General features: G+C 44.9%; 1 protein-coding gene across 1 annotated transcript; it reads right to left on the bottom strand.

Annotated features, from left to right (window-relative positions):
• Window positions 1-7,654: 7,654 nt before the first annotated feature.
• MAPK1IP1L (mitogen-activated protein kinase 1 interacting protein 1 like) lies at window positions 7,655-19,762 on the bottom strand. The gene is made up of 4 exons (XM_065838744.2): window positions 19,666-19,762; window positions 12,392-12,419; window positions 11,136-11,849; window positions 7,655-10,398 (listed from the first exon to the last, which is right to left on the bottom strand). Exons 2-4 carry the CDS (start codon window positions 12,413-12,415, stop codon window positions 10,387-10,389), a joined length of 750 nt encoding a protein of 249 aa, XP_065694816.1. The 5' UTR covers window positions 12,416-12,419; window positions 19,666-19,762; the 3' UTR covers window positions 7,655-10,386.
• Window positions 19,763-20,698: the final 936 nt, after the last annotated feature.

Genomic DNA, 20,698 nt, shown 5'->3' with positions numbered 1-20,698 from the left:
ATGGAGTAGAGTAGAGTAGAGTAGAGATGAGATTTCAGTTGGAAGGGACCTACAATGTTAATCTAGTCCAACTGCCTGACTAATTCAAGGCTGATCAAAGGTTAAAGCATGGTATTAAGGGACACACACTTTAATTGGTGTCAATAAAGATAAAGAAACTATTGCTAAGGCAGTGGTTGAACTAAATGGCTTAGCTGATAATGTCGCTGATATGGAAAAGAAAATAAAAAGGGGAGTTAACATCTGTTGAGCTTGGTTTAAATGAATATTATTATAACTCCTTCCAGTTCATTTCTGCTTATCTAAAATACTGGGCTCTAAAAGAGCGCACCCTCCCCACTACTGGGGCATGGGCTTGGATTTTAGCATCCTTCAGCTTCGTATAATATTTGTCACAGGGATTCAGACCAGGCTGATGAGAGAAGCCGGGGAGACTGGAGGGAGCAGCCCCCATGGGATGCTCCACCCGGGGAAATATTGAAGCAGGGAGTTCTGCTTCGCATCCTCAGCACCCAAACCTCACCGCAGTAAATATGGCAAGATCTTCTGGCACGTTTTAGGGCAAAAGGACCTGGAGAGGCTTTAAGGCAGGAACACTGAAAGATCCCAGCTTCTTTGGCAAGGGATATTTTCATTAGAAACCTGTATTGCTATTTTCAGGATTTCACTCTAAAGCTCCAAACATATACCGAAGAGGTTTGCCTGTTTACATTTTCCACTTCTACACCATCAGCTTTGTGCTTTCAAGCCGTGCAACAAACACTGGTGTTAAAAAAAATATCACAGAATGTCAGAGGTTGGAAGGGCCCTGGAAAGCTCATCCAGTGCAATCCCCCCATGGAGCAGGAACACCCAGCTGAGGTTCCACAGGAAGGTGTCCAGGCGGGTTTGAATGGCTGCACAGAAGGAGACTCCACAGCCTCCCTGGGCAGCCTGGGCCAGGCTCTGCCACCCTCACCAGGAACAAGTTTCTTCTCATAATCAAGTGGAACTTCCTGTGTTCCCGTTTGAACCCATTGCCCCTTGTCCTATCACTGGTTGTCACTGAGAAGAGCCTGGCTCCATCCTCCTGACACTCCCCCTTTCCATATTGATCCCCATGAATGAGTCCCCCCTCAGTCTCCTCTTCTCCAGCTCCAGAGCCCCAGCTCCCTCAGCCTTTCCTCACACGGGAGATGCTCCACTCCCTTCAGCATCTTGGTGGCTGCACTGGACTCTCTCCAGCAGTTCCCTGTCCTTCTGGAACTGAGGGGCAAAATTTGACTAAATATTTGACTAAAATTAAAAACCCAAATCAAAATCTGAGCTAATTCCTTCACTTAAATACACCAAACAGCAGCGAGGCCAACGAGCAAACAGGCCATGAAATGTCTGCATGTCGTTTCACTCCACATCTCCTGAGCCACCACCCCATGACTCACACGGTCGGATAACCGGGGGTGACTCTCCTTTCCAAGCTTTGCCTCTCGGGATGGAAATAAAAGAGCAGCCGGGTTTATTGCCAGAGCACTGAGGTGATGCACGGAGACACCGGCTCGGTAGGAGACACAAATCCCGGCGATTGCATCTCCAGCTTGCAGGGTTGTGACACCTCCTGATCCATGGCATTGAAACACGGAGCTGGCAGCACTTTAAATTGCGCAAAAAACCAGTCATGTCTCAAAAACGGCGATATATCCGTTGATTTTTTTCTTTAAGCACTCCTACATATCCAGTTTGCTTTAGGGACTTGATGTAAAACGCAACCCCACTTGGTACCACGCAAAATTTTGTGCTGGGCCAAAGTAACTTTTCCATGAGTTAATTTTCTTGTTGATATTAGTGTGGCCCTTTGTTTCGAATGCAGTATGAGAACAACAAAGCAGCACCTTGGCGTAGAGTTAATGTTTTCTTCCAGTAACTCTGCAGCGTTTGGGACTTGGCATGACGGAATGTAAGAACTCATGATGTTGGTATTTGTTGATAGGGAAACCAAGGTTGGCCCGTGGTATCTCCTGTTTTGCAAGGAAGGAGGTGTGTGGTGTGACCCAGGGCAGCTGTCTCAAGTTGACCAATAGAAATATTCTATACCATGAACATCACATTCCATATTTAAGGGGGTAGTTGCTGGGAACGTCCCTCTTTCCTCAATGGCATGAGGGGTTCCTGCTCTGTTTTGTATCATTTTTCTTTTACTATTATTCTATGAAATCTGTTTCTATTTCAACTCACGAGTCTTCCTTCCTCTTTCCCTTCAGAGAAGGAAAGCTGAGTGAGGAACTGTTTTGCTGTTTAGCTGCCAGCCCAGCTCTAAACAGCACCAAATTTAAAGCCCTAAATTGCAAACCCAAGGGATGGGGGAGGCGGGAGATCCCAGCAGATGACACTGTTCCTTAGGGGTGTGCACTCTGATGCGCCCACTTTCCCTAAACATGATTTACTTTCCCCATTTTAAAATGCCCAGAGTTTATCTGACAACATGCAAGAGCCAAGTGACATTTAATGGCAGCTCAGCATTAAGGCAGAGATAAACTAATTATTGTAGAATACACAGGATGGCTTGGGTTGGAAGGGACCTTGAAAGCTCCCCCAGTGCCACCCCTGCCATGAGCAGGGACATCTTCACCAGCTCAGGTTGCTCAGAGCCCCGTCCAGCCTGGCCTGGGATGTCTCCAGGGATGGTTCAGCCACCACCTCTCTGCCCAACCTGGGCCAGGCTCTCACCACCCTCAGGGCCAACAAATTCTTCCTCATGCCCAGCCTGAATCTCCCTCTTTTAGTTTAAAACCATCACCCCTTGTCCTATCACAACAGGCCCTGCTCAAAAGTCTGTCCCCATCTTTCTTATCAGCCCCTTTTAAGCACAGAAAGGCCACAATAAGGTCTCCCTGGAGCTTCTCTTCTCCAGCTGAACACCCCAACTCTCAGCCTGTTGAAGGGCTCACACAGCCAACCTGGCCCTGGGGCTGTTTGGCTCCAGCTGTCCCGGACACGGCTTTGCCACGGGAAAGATGCTCGTTTCTAAGGAGGATGAAAGCCCCGTGTGATCCCACACTGAATGTACAGGGTTGGAAGGAAAACACGAAGGTCAAAGACAGGACAGTTCAGGCCGATCCAGCAGAAAGGCAGCTGAAACATCTCTCTACCTCATACCAAAGCCTCTCAACCTGCCCGAGCATTCTTAGATTTTCTAGCAATCTCTGTCACACTTTGAGAAGGTACCTGACTCAACATTGTTTTTAAACTAATACAGAAATCAAACTACGACTTAGCAAACAAAGCAGATGCAGCCAGCCCCAAGATCATGTGAATATTGGCACTTAGCGTATTTAATAATATAGTGGAATCCGTCCAAGTCTTCAGGTCAACAGGAGTCTCTCTTAGATCCCAGATATCCTTAGAGTTGGAGCAACAAAATACTTCGGACAAACCATCCTAGTAGGGCCTTTTCACATAATCATGTAAATACATCACTTTAAGTCTAATAAATATATTGTCTCTCATTTTCCCCACGGTTGTAATTTGCAAGATTAATCACTTTCTCCATTATTTTAGAGTATTCCCTCTCTTGCTTTACTTCTCTTACTGGCTCAACCACTCCAAAGTGTTTACTCTCAAATATCTTTATTACAGCAGCAATAAGTGGCTTTTACGTATCTCAGGAAACCAGAAGAGATAAAAAAGGGAAGAGCTTTTTAATTGCCCTGGCAGGTTAGCAGACTTTTCCTTCTTTGCTGCACCACCTTTGATACTTGATTTTTGCAGAGCACAGAAATGAATTTTCTTATGAAACTTTATATACTAAATGGCTCAGGTTTAAATCTCATGTGCAACGTGTTTGTCTTTGTCCTGCAGAGGTCAGACCAACACAGTTTAATACAAGCCTGTGCAAAGACGTGAGTTATAACATCTCCCAAACAGCATCGTAAGTCACTAAAATAACTTAAATCAAGTCCAATGCTAAAAATCATCAGTAGCAGACACAGCCTCCTCCGCCCAGGGGAGCAGCACCAGTGCCCTCTGCTGCTGCTGGATGATGTGCTACCAGTGCAGAGGGACCGCATCAGCCTTTGCTTCTACACAAAGCATCTCATTTTTCCAGCATCTGATTTTAATTTGCCCCACTCAGAGTGGTTTTGTCCCTGTGTCACTCCACAAACACGCTCTGTTTTAGCCACAACTTACTCAGACAGTCCGTACATCCCAACAGGAGATGAGGAGATGGCAGCAGCATCCCTGATGCGATGGATCATCCCCACGTTCCAGGTTACACGGTGTTCCTCGCTTCCCGAGCAGGAAAATCAGGACAGCATCAAGGTCGAAATGGAAAAATTCAAGCATCAAGCGGACGCTGCGAAGACTTTGAAGTGTCTGTATTAAGATGCTTTCAAGGTGATCAACTCTGATGCTTTGTCCCCGAGGAGCACAACAAAGTCCAGCTTTATGCAGCCCAACACATACTCTGTTTCCCCCAAAATAAGACCTACCGAAAATAAGCCCTAGCATGATTTTTCAGGGTTTTCGAGGATGCTCAAAATATAAGCCCTACTCCAAAAATAAGCCCTAGTTGCTGTTCCTAAATAAAGGTCAATTTCAATAGTGTCTGGGCAGCTATACGTGTGAAAAAGTAAAATCAATTGGCAATAAAATGCAGCAGGAAAGATGTGAGAGAATGCGGTGACATTACTATATTTGAATAAATGTTGATTTTTTTTTTTTGTTCAAGAATAAATGTAGATTGTTGTTCATGGAAAAATAAAGACATCCCCTGAAAATAAGCCCTAATGCATCTTTTGGAGAAAAAATTCCTATAATACCCTGTCTTATTTTCTGCAATTCTAGTGGGAAGCACTACCAGAAGGTCCCTAATCCCAGCTCCAGGGTCAGCCCAGGCTGCTCAGGGCTTTTTCCAGGCTGGGCTTTAAAACCTCCAAGGATGGAGATTTCACAGCCTCTTTGGGTAACTCACTCCAATGCTTCACAGTCTTCACAGTGTAGAGTAGTTCCCCCCCCCATTTTATACTAATGCTGGCTCCAGCCTAAAGGTCACTTGGAAACAGCTGGTAACAGGATAAAGCACAGCAGGGTCCCCAACCTTGACCCAAACTCTCCCCACAACCCAACCTTTAATAATTTAAATCTCATCCTCCCTAGGATCCCTCTCTAGCTCAGAGAGATAATTTCCTCTACTAAGCATGAAATTAAAGCTCCTCTTCTGGACGAGCTTCCTCCCACTGACAAACAGCCCAACACCAGCATCTCCTCACCGAGGCCACAGCCCCATTTACATTATTTGGTGTCTGTGGGATGTACTGGGATTGTATCAGAAGCAACTGGTTTGAAGATAACAGGGTGGTGGCAGAGGGAGGAGATATATTAAGTTATATATTAAGCCATCACTACTGCCAGGTGAAACAAGTGATGGCACAGCTTGATGTAAGAGCTGAAAGGTGACATGTTCCAAGAATTCCCTCCCTGAATCACACGAACCTGTGAGAGCAGGTAAGATCTCGTGCAGACAAGAGAACAAGGAGCTGAAACGAAACCCAAAGGCGTGTGCTGGGTGACTGCAGCACAAACCTTCCCTGGGAGAGCTGGAGAGAGGACAGAACCAAGAATTGCTGGCTTATGTCTGCATCTCTCATTTAACAGGGAGGGTGCCCTTTGGAAAGTGATACTACAGAACCAAAGGGCTTGAATTATGCTATTACATTGACAATCCCTTTTTACTTATCTAGGTGTAGTGTAACTCATAATGTGCTACACAGAGGGTACAAAGTCCCTGTTCTTCCATTTTCAATTCAATCAGCTGACCTCTGAAGCTAAATTACCTGCTTTGACCAGCGCAGCCTTGCTGCACCCAGCGTGGAATGGCCCATCTCCCACATACCTGAAAGATTTTGCAGGTAGAGTGAGCAAAAAAAGATCATTTTACCCTGCTGTCGTCAGTTTAGCGGGTGTGTGAAGGCACCTTGTGACATCAACTCAATTCCACTGAATTGTGAGGGCAGAGGAAAACCACCTTGATCCAAGATGAAGTACGCAAAGGTCACGTCTACTACTCGTTCTCCTTCCTCAGACCGTGAAAGAACATCTATGAAAGGTTTTGTCCTTACTTAGATGCCCAAGGGCTCTTACTACACAGACTAAAGCCAATCTTAACATCGACATCCCACCCCACGGACAGCAGGGAGGCAGTTTTGAACCAGCTGGTCAGTGAATCAATGCCTGTGCACAGAAATGGGTCTGAATTTGTCTGGAGAGTTTAGGCACCTCCTTCACAATCACAGAATCACAGAGTGGTTGGCGTTGAAGGGACCTCTGTAGATCCCCCAGTCCAACCCCCCTGCTCACGCAGGGTCCCAGAGCAGATCACACAGGTGGGTCCAGGCGGGTTTGAATGTCTCAGAGAAGGAGACTCCACACCCGCTCTGGGCAGCCTGGGCCAGGCTCTGGCACCTCCCAGCAAAGAAGTTTCTCCTCATGTTCAGATGGAGCCTCCTGTGTTTCAGTCTGTGCCCGTTGCCCCTCACCCTGGCGTTGGGCACCACTGAACAGAGTCTGGTCCATCCTCTGACACCCACCCTGAGATATTGATCCCATTGATCAGATCCCTCTCAGCTTCTCTTCTCCAGCTGAACAGCCCCAGCTCTCTCAGTGTCTCCTCATCACAAAGATGCTCCAGACCCCTCAGCATCTTTGTGTCCCTCCCATGGACTCTCTCCAGTAATTCCTTGTCCTTCTGCTGACAATTGCAGACCAGAACTGCCGCATCCCACACCATCTAACCATCCACGTACTCACCGCTTCACAAGGCCCCAGAATAGTTTTTAAAAACTAACCACTCCCCTAAGAATTCTGTGGGGAAGTATCACTTGTCAGATGCCTCCCCCCCAAAAAATTCAATTTAAGGTTTTTGGGTCTGCAGGGCAGCCAACAATTAACATAATGGGGTCACGTCTTCATCTCTACCAACACAAAAGAGCTGCAAGAGAGAATTCACATGAGGAACACCAGGCAGCGGGCAACCTCACAGCTGAACACTGTGAAAATAAATGCCCATGCGTTGGATTGTTCTGCTAACAGGTGAAAGGGTTACATTTGGTGCACAGTCTAAGAAAACTTGGTTTCTAAGCCTTAAAGTGGATAAATATTTCTGTTTCCACTCTTTACTGCCGGCTGCTGCTGTTTTTACCTGTCTGAAAGGGCGAAGGTGTGGACAAATGCAGCTCTGACCAGTTCAGTGTGAACCGTTCTGCAAGATCCAAAGAATGTAAATGCAGCGATGAGAGATGCTCAGATTCTGTAGTTCACACCACTGTCAAACCCCTGAGTTTCTCAAACACTGTTACCCACCCTATCGCAAACTCCTGATAAACCTCTAAAAACACTGGTGTGCGGGTCACTTACCGCATCCACACGTGTCAATCTAGTGCAGGGTTTGTTCAGAGCCAGGGAAACACCCACCACGCTCTTCACAGCTAAAACATTAAGTCCCATTCCTCCTCTAGAACAAACAAGACGAGACTTTGTTGTCTCTTAATGAACAAGGTGGTTTGTGAACAGGCAACACCTGAGGCCGACGTGCTACCAACAGCAATGGTCACATCTGCACCTGATGTGCCTCATGCACAGGCTGCAAAAAGTCACAAAAGGAAGAGGAAAAACACAGAAGTCAAGCAATTCTGATTTTATATTCAGTCGTTGCAAATCAAGGACGTCCTATTTTTACTATTCATTCAAGGCAAAAGTCTACACAAGCATGTCAAAAGCAGAAATTGAAAAACAGTAAACACAACAGTCTTGAAAATACGTTTAATGTCTAATCTTATACAAAAGTGACAGCATTTTCAAAAAAATATCAAATCCTGTATTTATAGCTTCTCACTATCATACAGCAATATTTGTTTCATCTAAAGAAAATACAGCAGCAGGTGATAATCTATACTTTAAAGATGTGATTGCTTATATTCCATATTGTAAACAAATGCAGTATGTCGATCTCAAAGCACAAGTCAAAATGAACTTCTCAGCAATTTAACTCAAATGATGCATAGAAATGTACAAATTCCATTGCAAAAGCTTCAGGCCAGAAGTTGCTCACACTTGACATAACGTGATAAAGTTACTACACGGTATATAGTGACACCTTGAGTTTTTACACAATAGATTAACAGGTATATACCCTTTTCACTGCTATGCAAAGAACTTTGCTCACAAAAACAAAGGGGTTATGAAACAGTTCTCATGACCTCAAGAAATACGAATATACATTGAAAAAACATCCCATATATACTGAATTTTAGCCTAAGTGTTCCAGTAATAAATCCTGCCTATTTCAGGAAGAACCTAGAAGTCTAGTTACTTTCACAAATGCCCTTTCCAAAAATCATCATTTGCTACGTTTGCTTTACCCTTTCCTGCCTCTTCTGTTCCCCGCCAAGACATCCGGCCAGTGCAATCTCAGACTGGAGCGCTGCTGCTGCATGAGCCATTCATTTGGAATAAATGTGTTTTCATCACATTGGTGCATAACCTAAGGCTGCAGGTATCACAAAAAAGAAGCACTTGAGCAAATGCGGTCAATGATCTGTGTTTATTTTTAGTCCGTCTTGCCAAGATCAAAGCTAAATTTGTTGTTTGGGGGAGAAACTGGGGCTTAAGGTTAATGAAGGCTTGGACTTTTGGTCCCTATTTCTAGGGTTACAGATGCTCTGCTTTAAGCTGAAATGGTATTTTTGTTCAGCTTGGGTATTGTCTTCCTAAAACAAACAAACAAAAAAATACACATACCTTTGCTATTAGCTTTCATGACATTAGATTAAACCAGCCACAGCTAAGCTGACCGTTTTCTTCTGCAAAAATTATTGCAGGACTTCGCCATAAAGGACAAGACTACTCACAAACGTCACCACCAGCTCACCCCATTTGTTTTCTTTAAGAAGTCCAACACACGCATGCAGGAAGCCACGACAAGGTACTGCAAAAGAATGAACTCGCTTTCACAGTTCCATGATACAAAGACTCCCTAACGAGCTAGCGCGTTAAGCAAACATTTGTGCCTAATTCTACCTGCAGAGGCTAAGTGAGGATACCCCCAGCTGGGGACAAAACAAACTGTCCGTGGTCAAAGTTTGGGCTACGAAGCACCATGAAAATGGCAGAAACCGTCGCCGACACGTGGCTGTGTCTTGGCAACGCTAAACCAGCGTCGCAGCGAACCCCTTGTGTGCTCTTTGCACAGATATGGCAAGAATAAGATAACTTACGGCAGTGCGCAGGCTTCTAGACATTCAGGGACTCCCAAATGACACTTACTCGGTGAGGTATGAGACACCCAGTTGAGAACGGAGGATTCTCCCCGTTACAATAATTACAACATCCAGCGGAGCTCCAACGAGACCTCCTCGTTCTCAACTGGACGGATCTTTGTAGCTGCTAGAACTAAATGCCAAGCTGGGAAGGGAATGTCAGGTTGGGGTTGTTTGTTTTGATCTTTTACGCTCAAGTTCAGTTTCCAGGGACTCTGAAAAAGTCTGCTGAGTTTTGCAAAGTCCAATTCTAAATGACTAGAACCCGGGTTAGAAACAGGGAAGTACCTTATCTACGTGGGAATCGGGTCCTTTTTACACAGACCAAGCCAAACTTTCAACCACCACAGAATGAGAACCGGCAAAACGATGTCCTCATCGGCATGCATACAACTCACATTTGTTGATTCAAAGTTAACTGCACATCCAGGTTATTTAGTTAATTTGCACATAAACGCCTGTTTGTGAACAACAGTGTGCTGACGACTTGGACCGAGTGTTTCAAATGTGTCTCTTCTCTTCCGCAGTCCCAGACCGAGCAATCGCTTTGAGTATATACAAAATGCTGAGAAAACCTTCAAGTTCACATGCTCTGCGTCTCTTTAGTTCGAATGACTGTAGCGTGGTCAAAAATTAGATTTCTTGACAAAAACCTCGAAACGCTTTTTAGTGACATTTTAGAATAACCTGAAATCGGATCAAATATGACTATCCACCCATTCAGTGACCAGCACGAGTCTGGCAACAAGACTTAAAGCATTCACGGAAATTTAAGAACTTTTTTGAAGTCCTTGGGCCTGATTCTTTATAATCCTTACTTGGCAATTCCCATTTTTCCAGGGAATACTTGCCAACGTAAGAACCACAGATGTTAGGTTTTATTTCTGCTCTTCATAATTCATTTTATGAGCCAACCAATTATGCCAGCATATGAGCAAGGTAAATTGATGCAAACTGCTCCTTCATACCTCAAATGCACATACAAGAGGCGAGTATTCTTCATAGCCCCAAACATCACTGAAACAAAAACTGTAAAAATCTCTGTAAGTAGTGGATGAAGGTGGAAAGCTACAGTATTTTGTTGCCCAGAATGTTTTCAACGGTAAGGCTGCAAGAGACAATAATTCATAGTCAATACAGGCTTTTCACAAAGCAGTTAATTCAAATATTCTCAATTAAAACCAAATTCATCCTTATATTTTGTTATTCCCTCTCTCTGTGCCCTAGAAGCAATCTACTTAGATTACAGAGACCAGAATATTTTCACTTTGAGAAGATATTACAAGGCTTTCCCCACTTTTTTTGCCTTTTAGAGGCAGTTTTCCAAGTAGTGGAAGACAACTATAATGTGATGCTTAGACACACTCCAACTTGATATAATTTCAGCGTCCTAGTATAGTTAGTTAAGCATTTAAGAAGAAGTTGGCTATTATTCCACTGAGCAAAGAAGTAAGACAGATGCGATATAATTTCACCATCCTAGTATATTAATTAAGCATTTAAGAAGATGTTGGCTATTATTTCACTGAGGACAGAAGACAGATGTGTTGAAATTCTTTACCTGCACTACTAGGACTTATACTACGGAATTTCCAAGCTTAAATGTATAACATTTTAAAGCAGGGGTGTCAAACTCATTTGTACCAAGGGCCACATCAGCCTCGTGGTTGCCTTCAAGGGGTCAAATGTAATTTTAGGACTGGATAAATGTAGGAGTAGTTACGTTCATACAGCCCTAAAATTACATTTGGCCCTTTGAATGCACGAGGCTGACGTGGCCCTCGGTGAAAATGAGTTTTGACAGACCTGCTTTTGAGTAATTTAAGACCAAAACCAATTACTCACATGGGGACCACCAGGCATTGACGGAGCACCAGCAGGACCAGACGGCACTTGAAAAGGATTAGGGGGCGTAGGATATAGTCCCGGAGCTGGATATGATCCTGCAGGTGGAGGAAATGGACCTGGCGGTGAAGGTCCCCACGTTCCAGGTGGAACTGTCCCCCACGGTACTGTTGGCGCAGCCCCTGGAGTCTGGGTAGGAGCGGAATATGGCCCTGGGGGTGGATATGGCATGCTGGGTGCAGGATACTGCCCTCCCATTGTTGGTCCCCATGCTCCGGAGGGCATGGATCCCCATGGCCCAACAGGAGCAGGAGGTGCAGCTGGCTCTGTCGGACCACCGTAAGGTCTTGGAAGCTCTGGAAAGGGCATATTTGGTGGAGGATATTGCCCTGGTGGGACAGGACCTGGCACAGCTGGGGGTGGATATGGGCCTCCGGGAGGAGGGCAAGTGGGTCCGGTAGGAGGAGGAGGAAATGGAGCAGGCGGTCCGGGGGGCATTGAAGGATACATTCCGGTTGGCGGAGGTCCGAAGGGCACGCTGGACGCGGACGTACTCGGCGGCAGCCCGGTCGGGGCCGTAGGAGGAGCGCTCGGGTTGTTCCAAGGATTCGAAGCCGGCCAACCCTGTGGTGCCTGACCAGGCTGCTGGACGGGTTTTGTGCTGTTCACTTTGGGGGTTTTAGCAGGCGACTGATCTGGTAAAGCATCTGCCAACTAAAAGATAAAGCATCAGTGAGAATGCAAAACGTCTACCGGACTTCCTAGTTGCAGGCATTCACCCACTACATGTATTTATTTCAGTTGCCAAACTGGGAGGAAGAGAGCTCTTTGCTGCTGCACAGAGATGATTACATTCATTTTTGTGCAGCTTCTATCGTTAAGGTAGAAGAGGCATTCTGACATGCTGCAGTTCCAAAACCAAAGAGAAAAAGCGACGTACCACACATAGCAATAAGCAATTTCAGAGCAAATCCAAAAAGAAAAGATTTTCATAGCTTTCCCTTATAGCTATCCTGACACTATGAAAACACGACTCTGTTAATATCACAGCAGAAGAGAACCCACAAGGCACCCTGCAGCTTCGTATGCTTAGTCCACAGATTGCTACATCTACCCAAAAGGAAAACACCACGACTGCAATACAGAGGAAATATCCTCTCGAGCGTAAGCTCCCTTTCCTCTTGAAAAAGTATGTCAACTTTCATAACGAGGTAACACAACTTGCTGATCTTCAGGAAAGAAAAACTGTTACTTACCGAAAAATCATCAGTTCCAGACATTTTGCTGAAAAGTAAGGTAAGATAAAGTGAAATTTGTTGAAAATAATAAAGGTTTTTCAAGCAAGAGTTCATGAGACAAAGTCTAGCTTTGTCTCATTCAAAACACAGTACGTGTTGAACTGGTGGTGCCTCTTAGCAGCAGCTTTGATTTAATATGTGCTACCAAATACTTTCCTCTTGCTAAAGTTCTCAGGAAAAGTTAAGTCTTCAGCCTCTACCCATCTCATCTCAGACAGGACCGACACATCATGTAACTGGGTCACACAAAGAAGAAAATATTTCAAATATTCATAGCGAGTAGGCAGCCGACCCAGACGGTGATGCCTGCAAAGTTTTCTCTTCTAAACCGGGACTCAGAATTATGGCAGGCTGCTTAAAACCCCACGCAAATCTTATTGATATAAGAGAACTATAGTTCGCTGATGCTTTATCTTCCAATTATTTCAGAACATAACAAAGGTACTGGCACTGGAACAGGCTGCCCAGGGCAGTCAAGTCACCATCCCTGGAGGGGTTTAAAAGACGTGGAGATGAAGTTCTTAGTGATGTGGTTTAGTGCCACAGTAAGGTTAAGGCTTAGACTCTATCTTAAAGGTCTTTCCCAAGCAAAATGATTCTTTGATGCTCTTATTTACATTCACCAACTCCAGCAAGCCAGACTTCACTGAACATAGACATGGCAAAGTCATAAGTAATGCTGACCTAACTTCTAACCTCTCAACAAGAAACACTGAAAACAGGCACCTTCTGCTACCTTTTCATGAATGCAACCACAGCACTCAGAGCTTTCTAGAACTTCACAACGAACACCGACTGGCTTTGTCACTCTTTATTAGCCAGGTGGACATGCCCCAGGGCAGCCAGGAGGTTTTAGGGGAGAGCACAGGAGATGGAGAGGAATGAAAGAGGAGGAAAAAGTGCAAAATGTGAGAGTTCAAATACCACTGCCAAGCTGATCCCCATGAAAAATAAATCCCTATTGTCCCTTGTTGATGATGAAGACTTGATTTTTGACACAGAGACTGGTCTCAGAGGTTTGTACATATAGCCTCTAACAAATAGATTTATATACTCCATTAAAAATTACACAGTATAAATAATGCACATAGAATCTAGAGTCTTCTCTGAAACTGTATTTATTGTAATCTACACAACTCCCTGATCTGAAGGCAGTACTAGATCAGAACAAGTGGCTCTTTAGCTCAGCATCTCATTTTATCTTCAGCAATAACAGTAGGGAAAAACAAAAAGGGAATGACATCCCAACACTTCAATGATTCCAAGCTCAGAGACTTCCTAAATTGGAGGCAATTTCTATGGAACCCTCCAAGAGTTGATTTTCTACAAACACGTCTAGTTCCTTCGCTTGTACCTACAACATCCCTTGGCGAGGAAATCCATGGGGCTGCTATTTGTTGCCCAAAAGGGCACCTTCTTTCTGGTTCTAAATTTGGATTTTCCCAACTCCCGTTGTTGCTCCTTCATTCTTGAAGCTGAGAAAAATCAGTAAGTCTGTTCTTATCCACCCTGCCCATGTTGCTCATTAGTCTACAGATTTTTAGCACTTTCCTTCAGCTGTTCCTTCTGTGGGTTATTTCACTGATCCTTGTGCAGCGGCTCTTCCACACCTTTGATTATTCTCACTGCTTCTCTTTGAGGCTGTTTCAATTCTTTTGTATCATTTGAGACGACTGACAAGAAAGAACCGCAGAGAATTCAAGATGTGGGACAACTATTGATTTATGCAGTTTCATAATTATGTTCTGGTTTGTCTTCTATTTCCTTCCTAATACTTCTTAATGTTTCATCTGCTTTTTGATCACTACAGAACTGACACTTTTGTGGGAATATTTCATTCTTCAGTGTTAAAGGTCAGCCCATCATTTTGTATATGAAATTATATGCACCACTCTACATTTATCTACTCTGAATTACCTCAGATTTATCAATATTGAATTATAGCTGCCATTTTATTACCTAATCCTTACCTTCCTGAACAGCTTCATATCAACAAGACACTGCCCATCTCATTTACCAAGTTATTTATGACCATACCAAGCAACCCAGCCCCCTGTGAAAACACAGTTAATTTATCAAATTACACCTAATAATTTAAATAAACCCTTTAAGAAATACCTAATAATTTAAATAAACCTTTTAAGAAATAATAATTTAAATGAATCCAAAGGTTTCTTAAAGCTCCAACGTTGGCTTATAGCAGCAGTAGTTCATTCAAGTAAAAATCCTGAGCTTCTGTATCAGATGACATACGCTTTTCAGATCAATGACTGTTTAAAGTTGATAAACCAATGGAACTACATCAGAAAAGTGGTTTATGCTCCTCTTACTAACAGCTCAGCTGTTCAAGAGACATCTACCAGATAAAACTTCATTTCTCCCTAATAGAAACCTCTTATGCTAAAAGAGTTTGCTAGTTTTTGCAAGGAACCATACTCAATAATAGTCAGAAGTTGGTATGTGCTTTTTGGTGGCACTGTAGTTCAACTTACATATACAGACACAGAAGCTATTTATATAACCCACAAAATAAAGGAAAAAAAAAATCATTAATATAGAGACAAGTAGAAAAATAAGTTTTTACATAAGTGCACACGTAAATGCTTTCATAAACGAAACAACAAAACAGGTTATCGAAAAGCAACACCAAAGCAGGCCAAGAGAATCATCCTTTCTTTCGGCAGATGGAGAGATGGGATAAGACCAACTGAAAAACAGATCTACAAGAGACTGAAAAAAGCCCACAGAAGCAGCTAGAACATATGCTGCAAGGGAGAGAAGGAAGTGAGGAAACAGACCTGAAGGAGAACTCGGAAGAAAATCCCACGATCTGTCACAAAAGGGACACAGAGTAGTAAATTCAAGTCAAAGCAGCGATAAATTGAAACAGGCCTGCCTACAAAATATCAATAAAAATCCCCAATATTTATCAGCAGATAATTTCAAACTCTGTCTGTGCCACGGAAATTAAAGAAACAACTCTGCTGCATGATTTAAGAAAGAAAGTGTAGTCAAGCATTGCTTATAATGAGATTGAGTGGCGTTTTTTACTTTGGCAAGCAGACTAGAGCAACATTTGTTGGCAACATTTGGCATAACTGAGTCAATGCCAAGCACGTCAAGGACCCTCTTGCAGACAGGACGGCCCACTTCAGGGATGGGTTTTAAACACACATTTAATCTGGTTACTGACACCTTCATTTAATAAAAAAAACGCAAATTACCCTTCGACACATTCAGACAATATATGAACTAATTCGTACTTAAATCTAGAATCTGTATTCAAGTTGCTCAACACTAGTATAAAGAATTTCAATCAAAACCTTACAGAAATATCAATTATATTTGTAGAAGTATTGCCCAAGGCATCCATGTGCTTGCAAACTAGACTCAGAGACAGTGTCAGACAGAAGATCTCCAAGTAACCCCATTTTGAAGTCCCCACTGGCCACGCGTGTGCTCAAGATTTCAGAAAATTGTACTGAGCGGTGCCTTGATTAAATTTTTAGAGTTGGGAGAGTTAATAACAAATGGACTCCCATTTTCTCTAGAAGCTTGCCTAGAAGAACGCTGCACAAGCACTGATAACAGCAGAAAAAGCTGATTCATGGAACAGACATCTGTCTGGTCACATTTAAACTCTACTTCAAATTGTTCTTTCCTGTCGTTGTGGGGAAGAAAGAACGAGTGGAAGAAGGAGGGTTCAGGAGTTTCGGTTAATTTGGCAGGGAGTAGAAAGACTACAGAACTGCCAGCATTCAAACTGGAGTCTTGCTCACATCCATTGCGCTGCAAGATAAGATTTCCTTTGTTTTCCAAAGGCTACCACCCCTGGAAGCATCCCCAGCCTTCCAGAAGCACCGAGCCTGCCAGCTCCAGGGTAGCTGCTCTGGGCACCGTTTCTCTGCCACCTCCAAGAAGACACTTGGCCACAAGTGCGAAACTAAAGCAATGGAAAGAAAAGACTGATGTCTGCAAAAAAAAAGACATCTAGGAGCATCTCTCTCATCCTTTATCCTGAAGAGCGATGGGAGGGTGTGAAGGGCTTCCACTGCACCTATCCAAAAATCATACACGGCAACATCTTCAGACCAGGGTCCTCCACAAGCTGCTAACAAAAATTAACAGCAGGTGGGTGAGACGGGAGCCTGCCGGGCTCCGTGCTGTGGGCTGGAGGACTGGGAAGCACTCGGACACAGCAGCAGGATGCAAATCCTGCCCACAGCCTTCAAGACCAAGTGGTGATTTTCAGAGAAGTCTTTGGAAACCCCATTCCTGGAAGTGAGGTGCTATGTGTGGTGCACTAAGTCCGCCCTACTCACCAGCTTCTACAATCAAACAGCTCCACGGTGGTTTTCAGCTCGAAACCCTCTCTGCTCACATCCAGCCCAACAGAGCCTGACAGCTGCAGTTGCTTTTTTTCCCCACGCTCTTGCCTTTCCTGGCTTTTATCCATCTTTAGTCCTTAAGGACCAAGCTGTCCCAAACACTTCTTTCTTTCACAAAAGCTATGCAAAACTAAGCATCAATTGCTTTCATTTTTTTTCATTGTATGACATTTTTCAAACACTTGATGAGCCAGATTTAGTTTCTGTCTCCAGATCATCTTTCAAACACAGGAAAAAAACCCCACCTCTTTCTAGATGCAACAGGCTCTGCTGCATCTCCACGAGGTGGCACGGCTCCGTCAGCAAAGAGGTTCTTTTGTCACCGTAACATGACTAATTCCTACCAGCATAACCTCATCTACAACAAGATTTCTGCCCACATAAGTCTAACTACCCAGAGCTATACAGATAAAATGGAAGAGAGACCAAATCTTTGATAGCTTCTAAATGTTTTCTAAAATATGCAAATTTCTGCAGCTTCTACCTTCAGGCATTAAGCATCAACATCTTATAGCTGGCCTTTCCCCAACTTTGATGCCTTCTCAGCAGCTGCACTGATGCGCTACCTACCATGCAATCCTTTAGTCTGACCTGCATGCTTATTTGTTGGGAGAACAAATGCAACTGGTAAAAAGAGCGAAGGGAAAACAACCCAACAGTTATATCATTAGTAGCTACAAGACATTTGGTGATCTTTTTGCTCCTTCCCACATCTGTCTTGTCCAGAAAAAAGAGGAGGTAAATCAAATTTTTAGTCTTCATATTTTCCAGACAATTTTAATTAAGAGTGACAACCACAATGATGTGTGTTACTGCATTTGCTATACATTATCAACTACTAGATTAAAAACAACTATTGAAAGACCTGTAAAATATCAAGCCATAAGGAACTGTAACCTGTTCTAGCTTCCCAGCCACAACAGGCCACGCAGTTTCACCAAGACCAGATCCAACCACTTTGGGTGGTCACATCACCAGCAGATGGTTCCAGAACCTGCAAACATATATAACTTCTGAGGCAGCTTGTTTGTGTGCCAGCAGTGATCCAAAATCAGGGGGAATAGTGAGTCTATACTGCCAGAGACTGTTCCTGTCAACGCCAACCTATTCCATGAATCTCACATAAGATATATCAGTTCAGCAGCTCAGAATAATTAAAACTTCTCTTCCACAGCTACCTTTAAACTTCCTTGAGAGCTACAGAACCCATTCTCATTAGTTATCCTCATTTATAGCTTTAGTTTCCAATTATCAATTCTTCAGAAGCCTTTCTGAACTAGCTGTAAGAGTTATTTAAAGAATACCTGTGTTCTCCTACCAAAGCTGTATACTCAGGAATTATCAGCTTAATTATTTTTATTTGTTTTGGAGGAAATAAACATAGTGACCCTGAGTGTGATCAACTATCAAACATCTTGACTGTAGGTTTTTTTGGCTCCCTCCCATCAACAAAAACATCAAAACCGTTTCTCATGTTCCAGCTCCAGCTTCAAAGTGACAAACCAAACCACACACCTTTCTGCTCCTTTACCAAGCTTCTTTTTGAGGATAACTGCTTTTCAGGATACAACCTCCCTGCATCTTTCACATCTTGAACTGGCACTTTTACAATGTACTCGATGGACTCAAGTTTCAAAAGTATCTAAACCACTTTCTAACTTTGATATTCACCTCCCTTTTTGCATCATCCACTGGTTGTTGCAGAATGAGTCTCCACAGGTCATGGGGAGGGTAGTTTCAGGGTGTGTTGGTTTTGTTTAAAAAAAAAAAAAAGAGCTACGTTTGCTCTCACATCCACTGACAATAAGGTTGAACAGCATCAGATCAGTGCTGTTTTTCATAAAACTCATCTCAATACAAGCTCTTTCTCAGAGATGAAACCTGTCAGGTAAGCACCCTGTTTCCCCAAAATTAAGACCTACCTCAAAAATAAGCCCTAGTATGACTTTTCAGTATTTTTGAGCATATATCTTCCAAACACAATCCTCCTCAAAATATAAGCCCTACTCCAAAAATAAGCCCTAGTTACAGCTTATTAAGAGTCAATTTAAATAGTGTCCAAGCAGTTGTATATGTAACAGAGTAAGCATCTCTGGAGAAAAAATACCTACCCTGTCTTATTTCCAGGGAAAAAGGGTATTTCTCTCTCCAAGAAACCACACAGCACTACCTTTCCCAACAAGTCAGCTACCTTCAATATATTAACATTTGATAAAATTCATCAACTTCTCATGAACTGACTTGCCCAAGACCCTCTTTAGTGAAGAACCTTTGAGTTACACATGATCCACATTCGTTTACACATGATCCACATTCATTTACACATGATCCACATTCATTTACACATGATCCACATGCATTTATACATGATCCACATGCATTTATACAGTCATTTAGAGATGATGGCCACACAGCACAAATACAAACCGATCAAGTATTTTACCCAAACAGGACACAGCAGCCACCACCGTCACACAGAGTACCGCAGGATTCGCTCCAAAGGCGCCTCCCGCGCTGTGCAGACCCAACAAGGCCGGTCCCAGCAGCCATTAGGCCGCCACCGGCACCCTGGAGCCACCCGCTCTCCCCAGGCGGCAGGGTCTGGCTGTTGCCACCCCCTCGAGGCCCGCGACCCCCCGCACCACCCCCCTACGCTGCGGCCGCCGGGTGGCGGAACCTCCCGCCCACCCCTCCTGGGGGGCTGAAGAAGCAGCTGCGGCCCGGCACTCCCCGCGGGCGGTGTGGAATGGAGCCCCCCACTTCCCCACTCCCTCCCGCAGCCCCGGTGAGGATCGCCCTCCCTGCCGCGGGTGCGGGGCCGGGCAGGTCGGGGTGCGGCGGTACCTGTGAGGGGAGCGCGGCGCAGGCCCGGAGAGGCGGCCCGCAGCACCACCGCCACCCCAACGCCCAGGCGGAAGCGGAATGACGTTACACGCTCCGCCTCCCACCCCACTGCCCGGAAGGTCACGCGCTTGGCCACGCCCCCTCTCTCCCCGCCCACAGCACTGCGGACCACGTGACTCACCCCCTAATCCCTGGCACTGCGGTCACGTGGCTCCGCGCGCTCCCCGGGACCGCAAAGCCCAGGGGTGGGAACAGAATCCCAGAGTGTCAGGGGTTGGAAGGGACCTGGAAAGCTCATCCAGTGCAATCCCCCCATGGAGCAGGAACACCCAGCTGAGGTTCCACAGGAAGGTGTCCAGGCGGGTTTGAATGTCTACAGAGAAGGAGACTCCACAGCCTCCCTGGGCAGCCTGGGCCAGGCTCTGCCACCCTCACCATGGAGAAGTTTCTTCTCAAATTTCCGTGGAACCTTTTGTGTTGCAGTTTGAACCCATTACCCCTTGTCCTATCATTGGTTGTCACCGAGAAGAGCCTGGCTCCATCCTCCTGATACTCCCCCTTTCCATATTGATCCCCATGAATGAGGCCCCCTCAGTCTCCTCTTCTCCAGCTCCAGAGCCCCAGCTCCCTCAGCCTTTCCTCACACGGGAGATGCTCCACTCCCTTCAGCATCTTGGTGGCTGCGCTGGACTCTCTCCAGCAGTTCCCTGTCCTTCTGGAACTGAGGGGCCACAACTGGACACAAGATTCCACCTGTGGTCTCCCCAGGGCAGAGCAGAGGGGCAGGAGAACCTCTCTGACCTACTGACCACCCCCTTCTAACCCACCCCAGGTACCATTGGCCTTCCTGGCCACAAGGGCCCAGTGCTGGCTCATGGTCACCCTGCTGTCCCCAGGACCCCCAGGTCCCTTTTCCCTACACGTTCTGCCACCAGCTCAAGGGTGTTTGCAGCAGTGGGAAGGTGACCCGGAGCCCTTCGCCGTCCTGTCTGTCAGGTTTCCCACAAACACAAAATGCCACCAGATTTTCACA

The sequence above is a fragment of the Patagioenas fasciata genome, chromosome 5 (assembly GCF_037038585.1).
Source record: "Patagioenas fasciata isolate bPatFas1 chromosome 5, bPatFas1.hap1, whole genome shotgun sequence".
In the NCBI taxonomy this organism is placed as follows: Eukaryota; Metazoa; Chordata; class Aves; order Columbiformes; family Columbidae; genus Patagioenas; species Patagioenas fasciata.
Note: the sequence above shows the minus strand (reverse complement) of the source record. Positions and strands in the feature narration are given on the sequence as shown.

Bases quoted from the DNA above. Each gene is read 5' to 3' on its own strand.
- MAPK1IP1L (XM_065838744.2), bottom strand. From the start codon at position 12,415: ATGTCTGGAACTGATGATTTTTCG. The intron at 11,850-12,391 runs GTAAGTAACAGT...TTTATCTTTTAG, and splicing joins CTGGAACTGATGATTTTTCG to TTGGCAGATGCTTTACCAGA.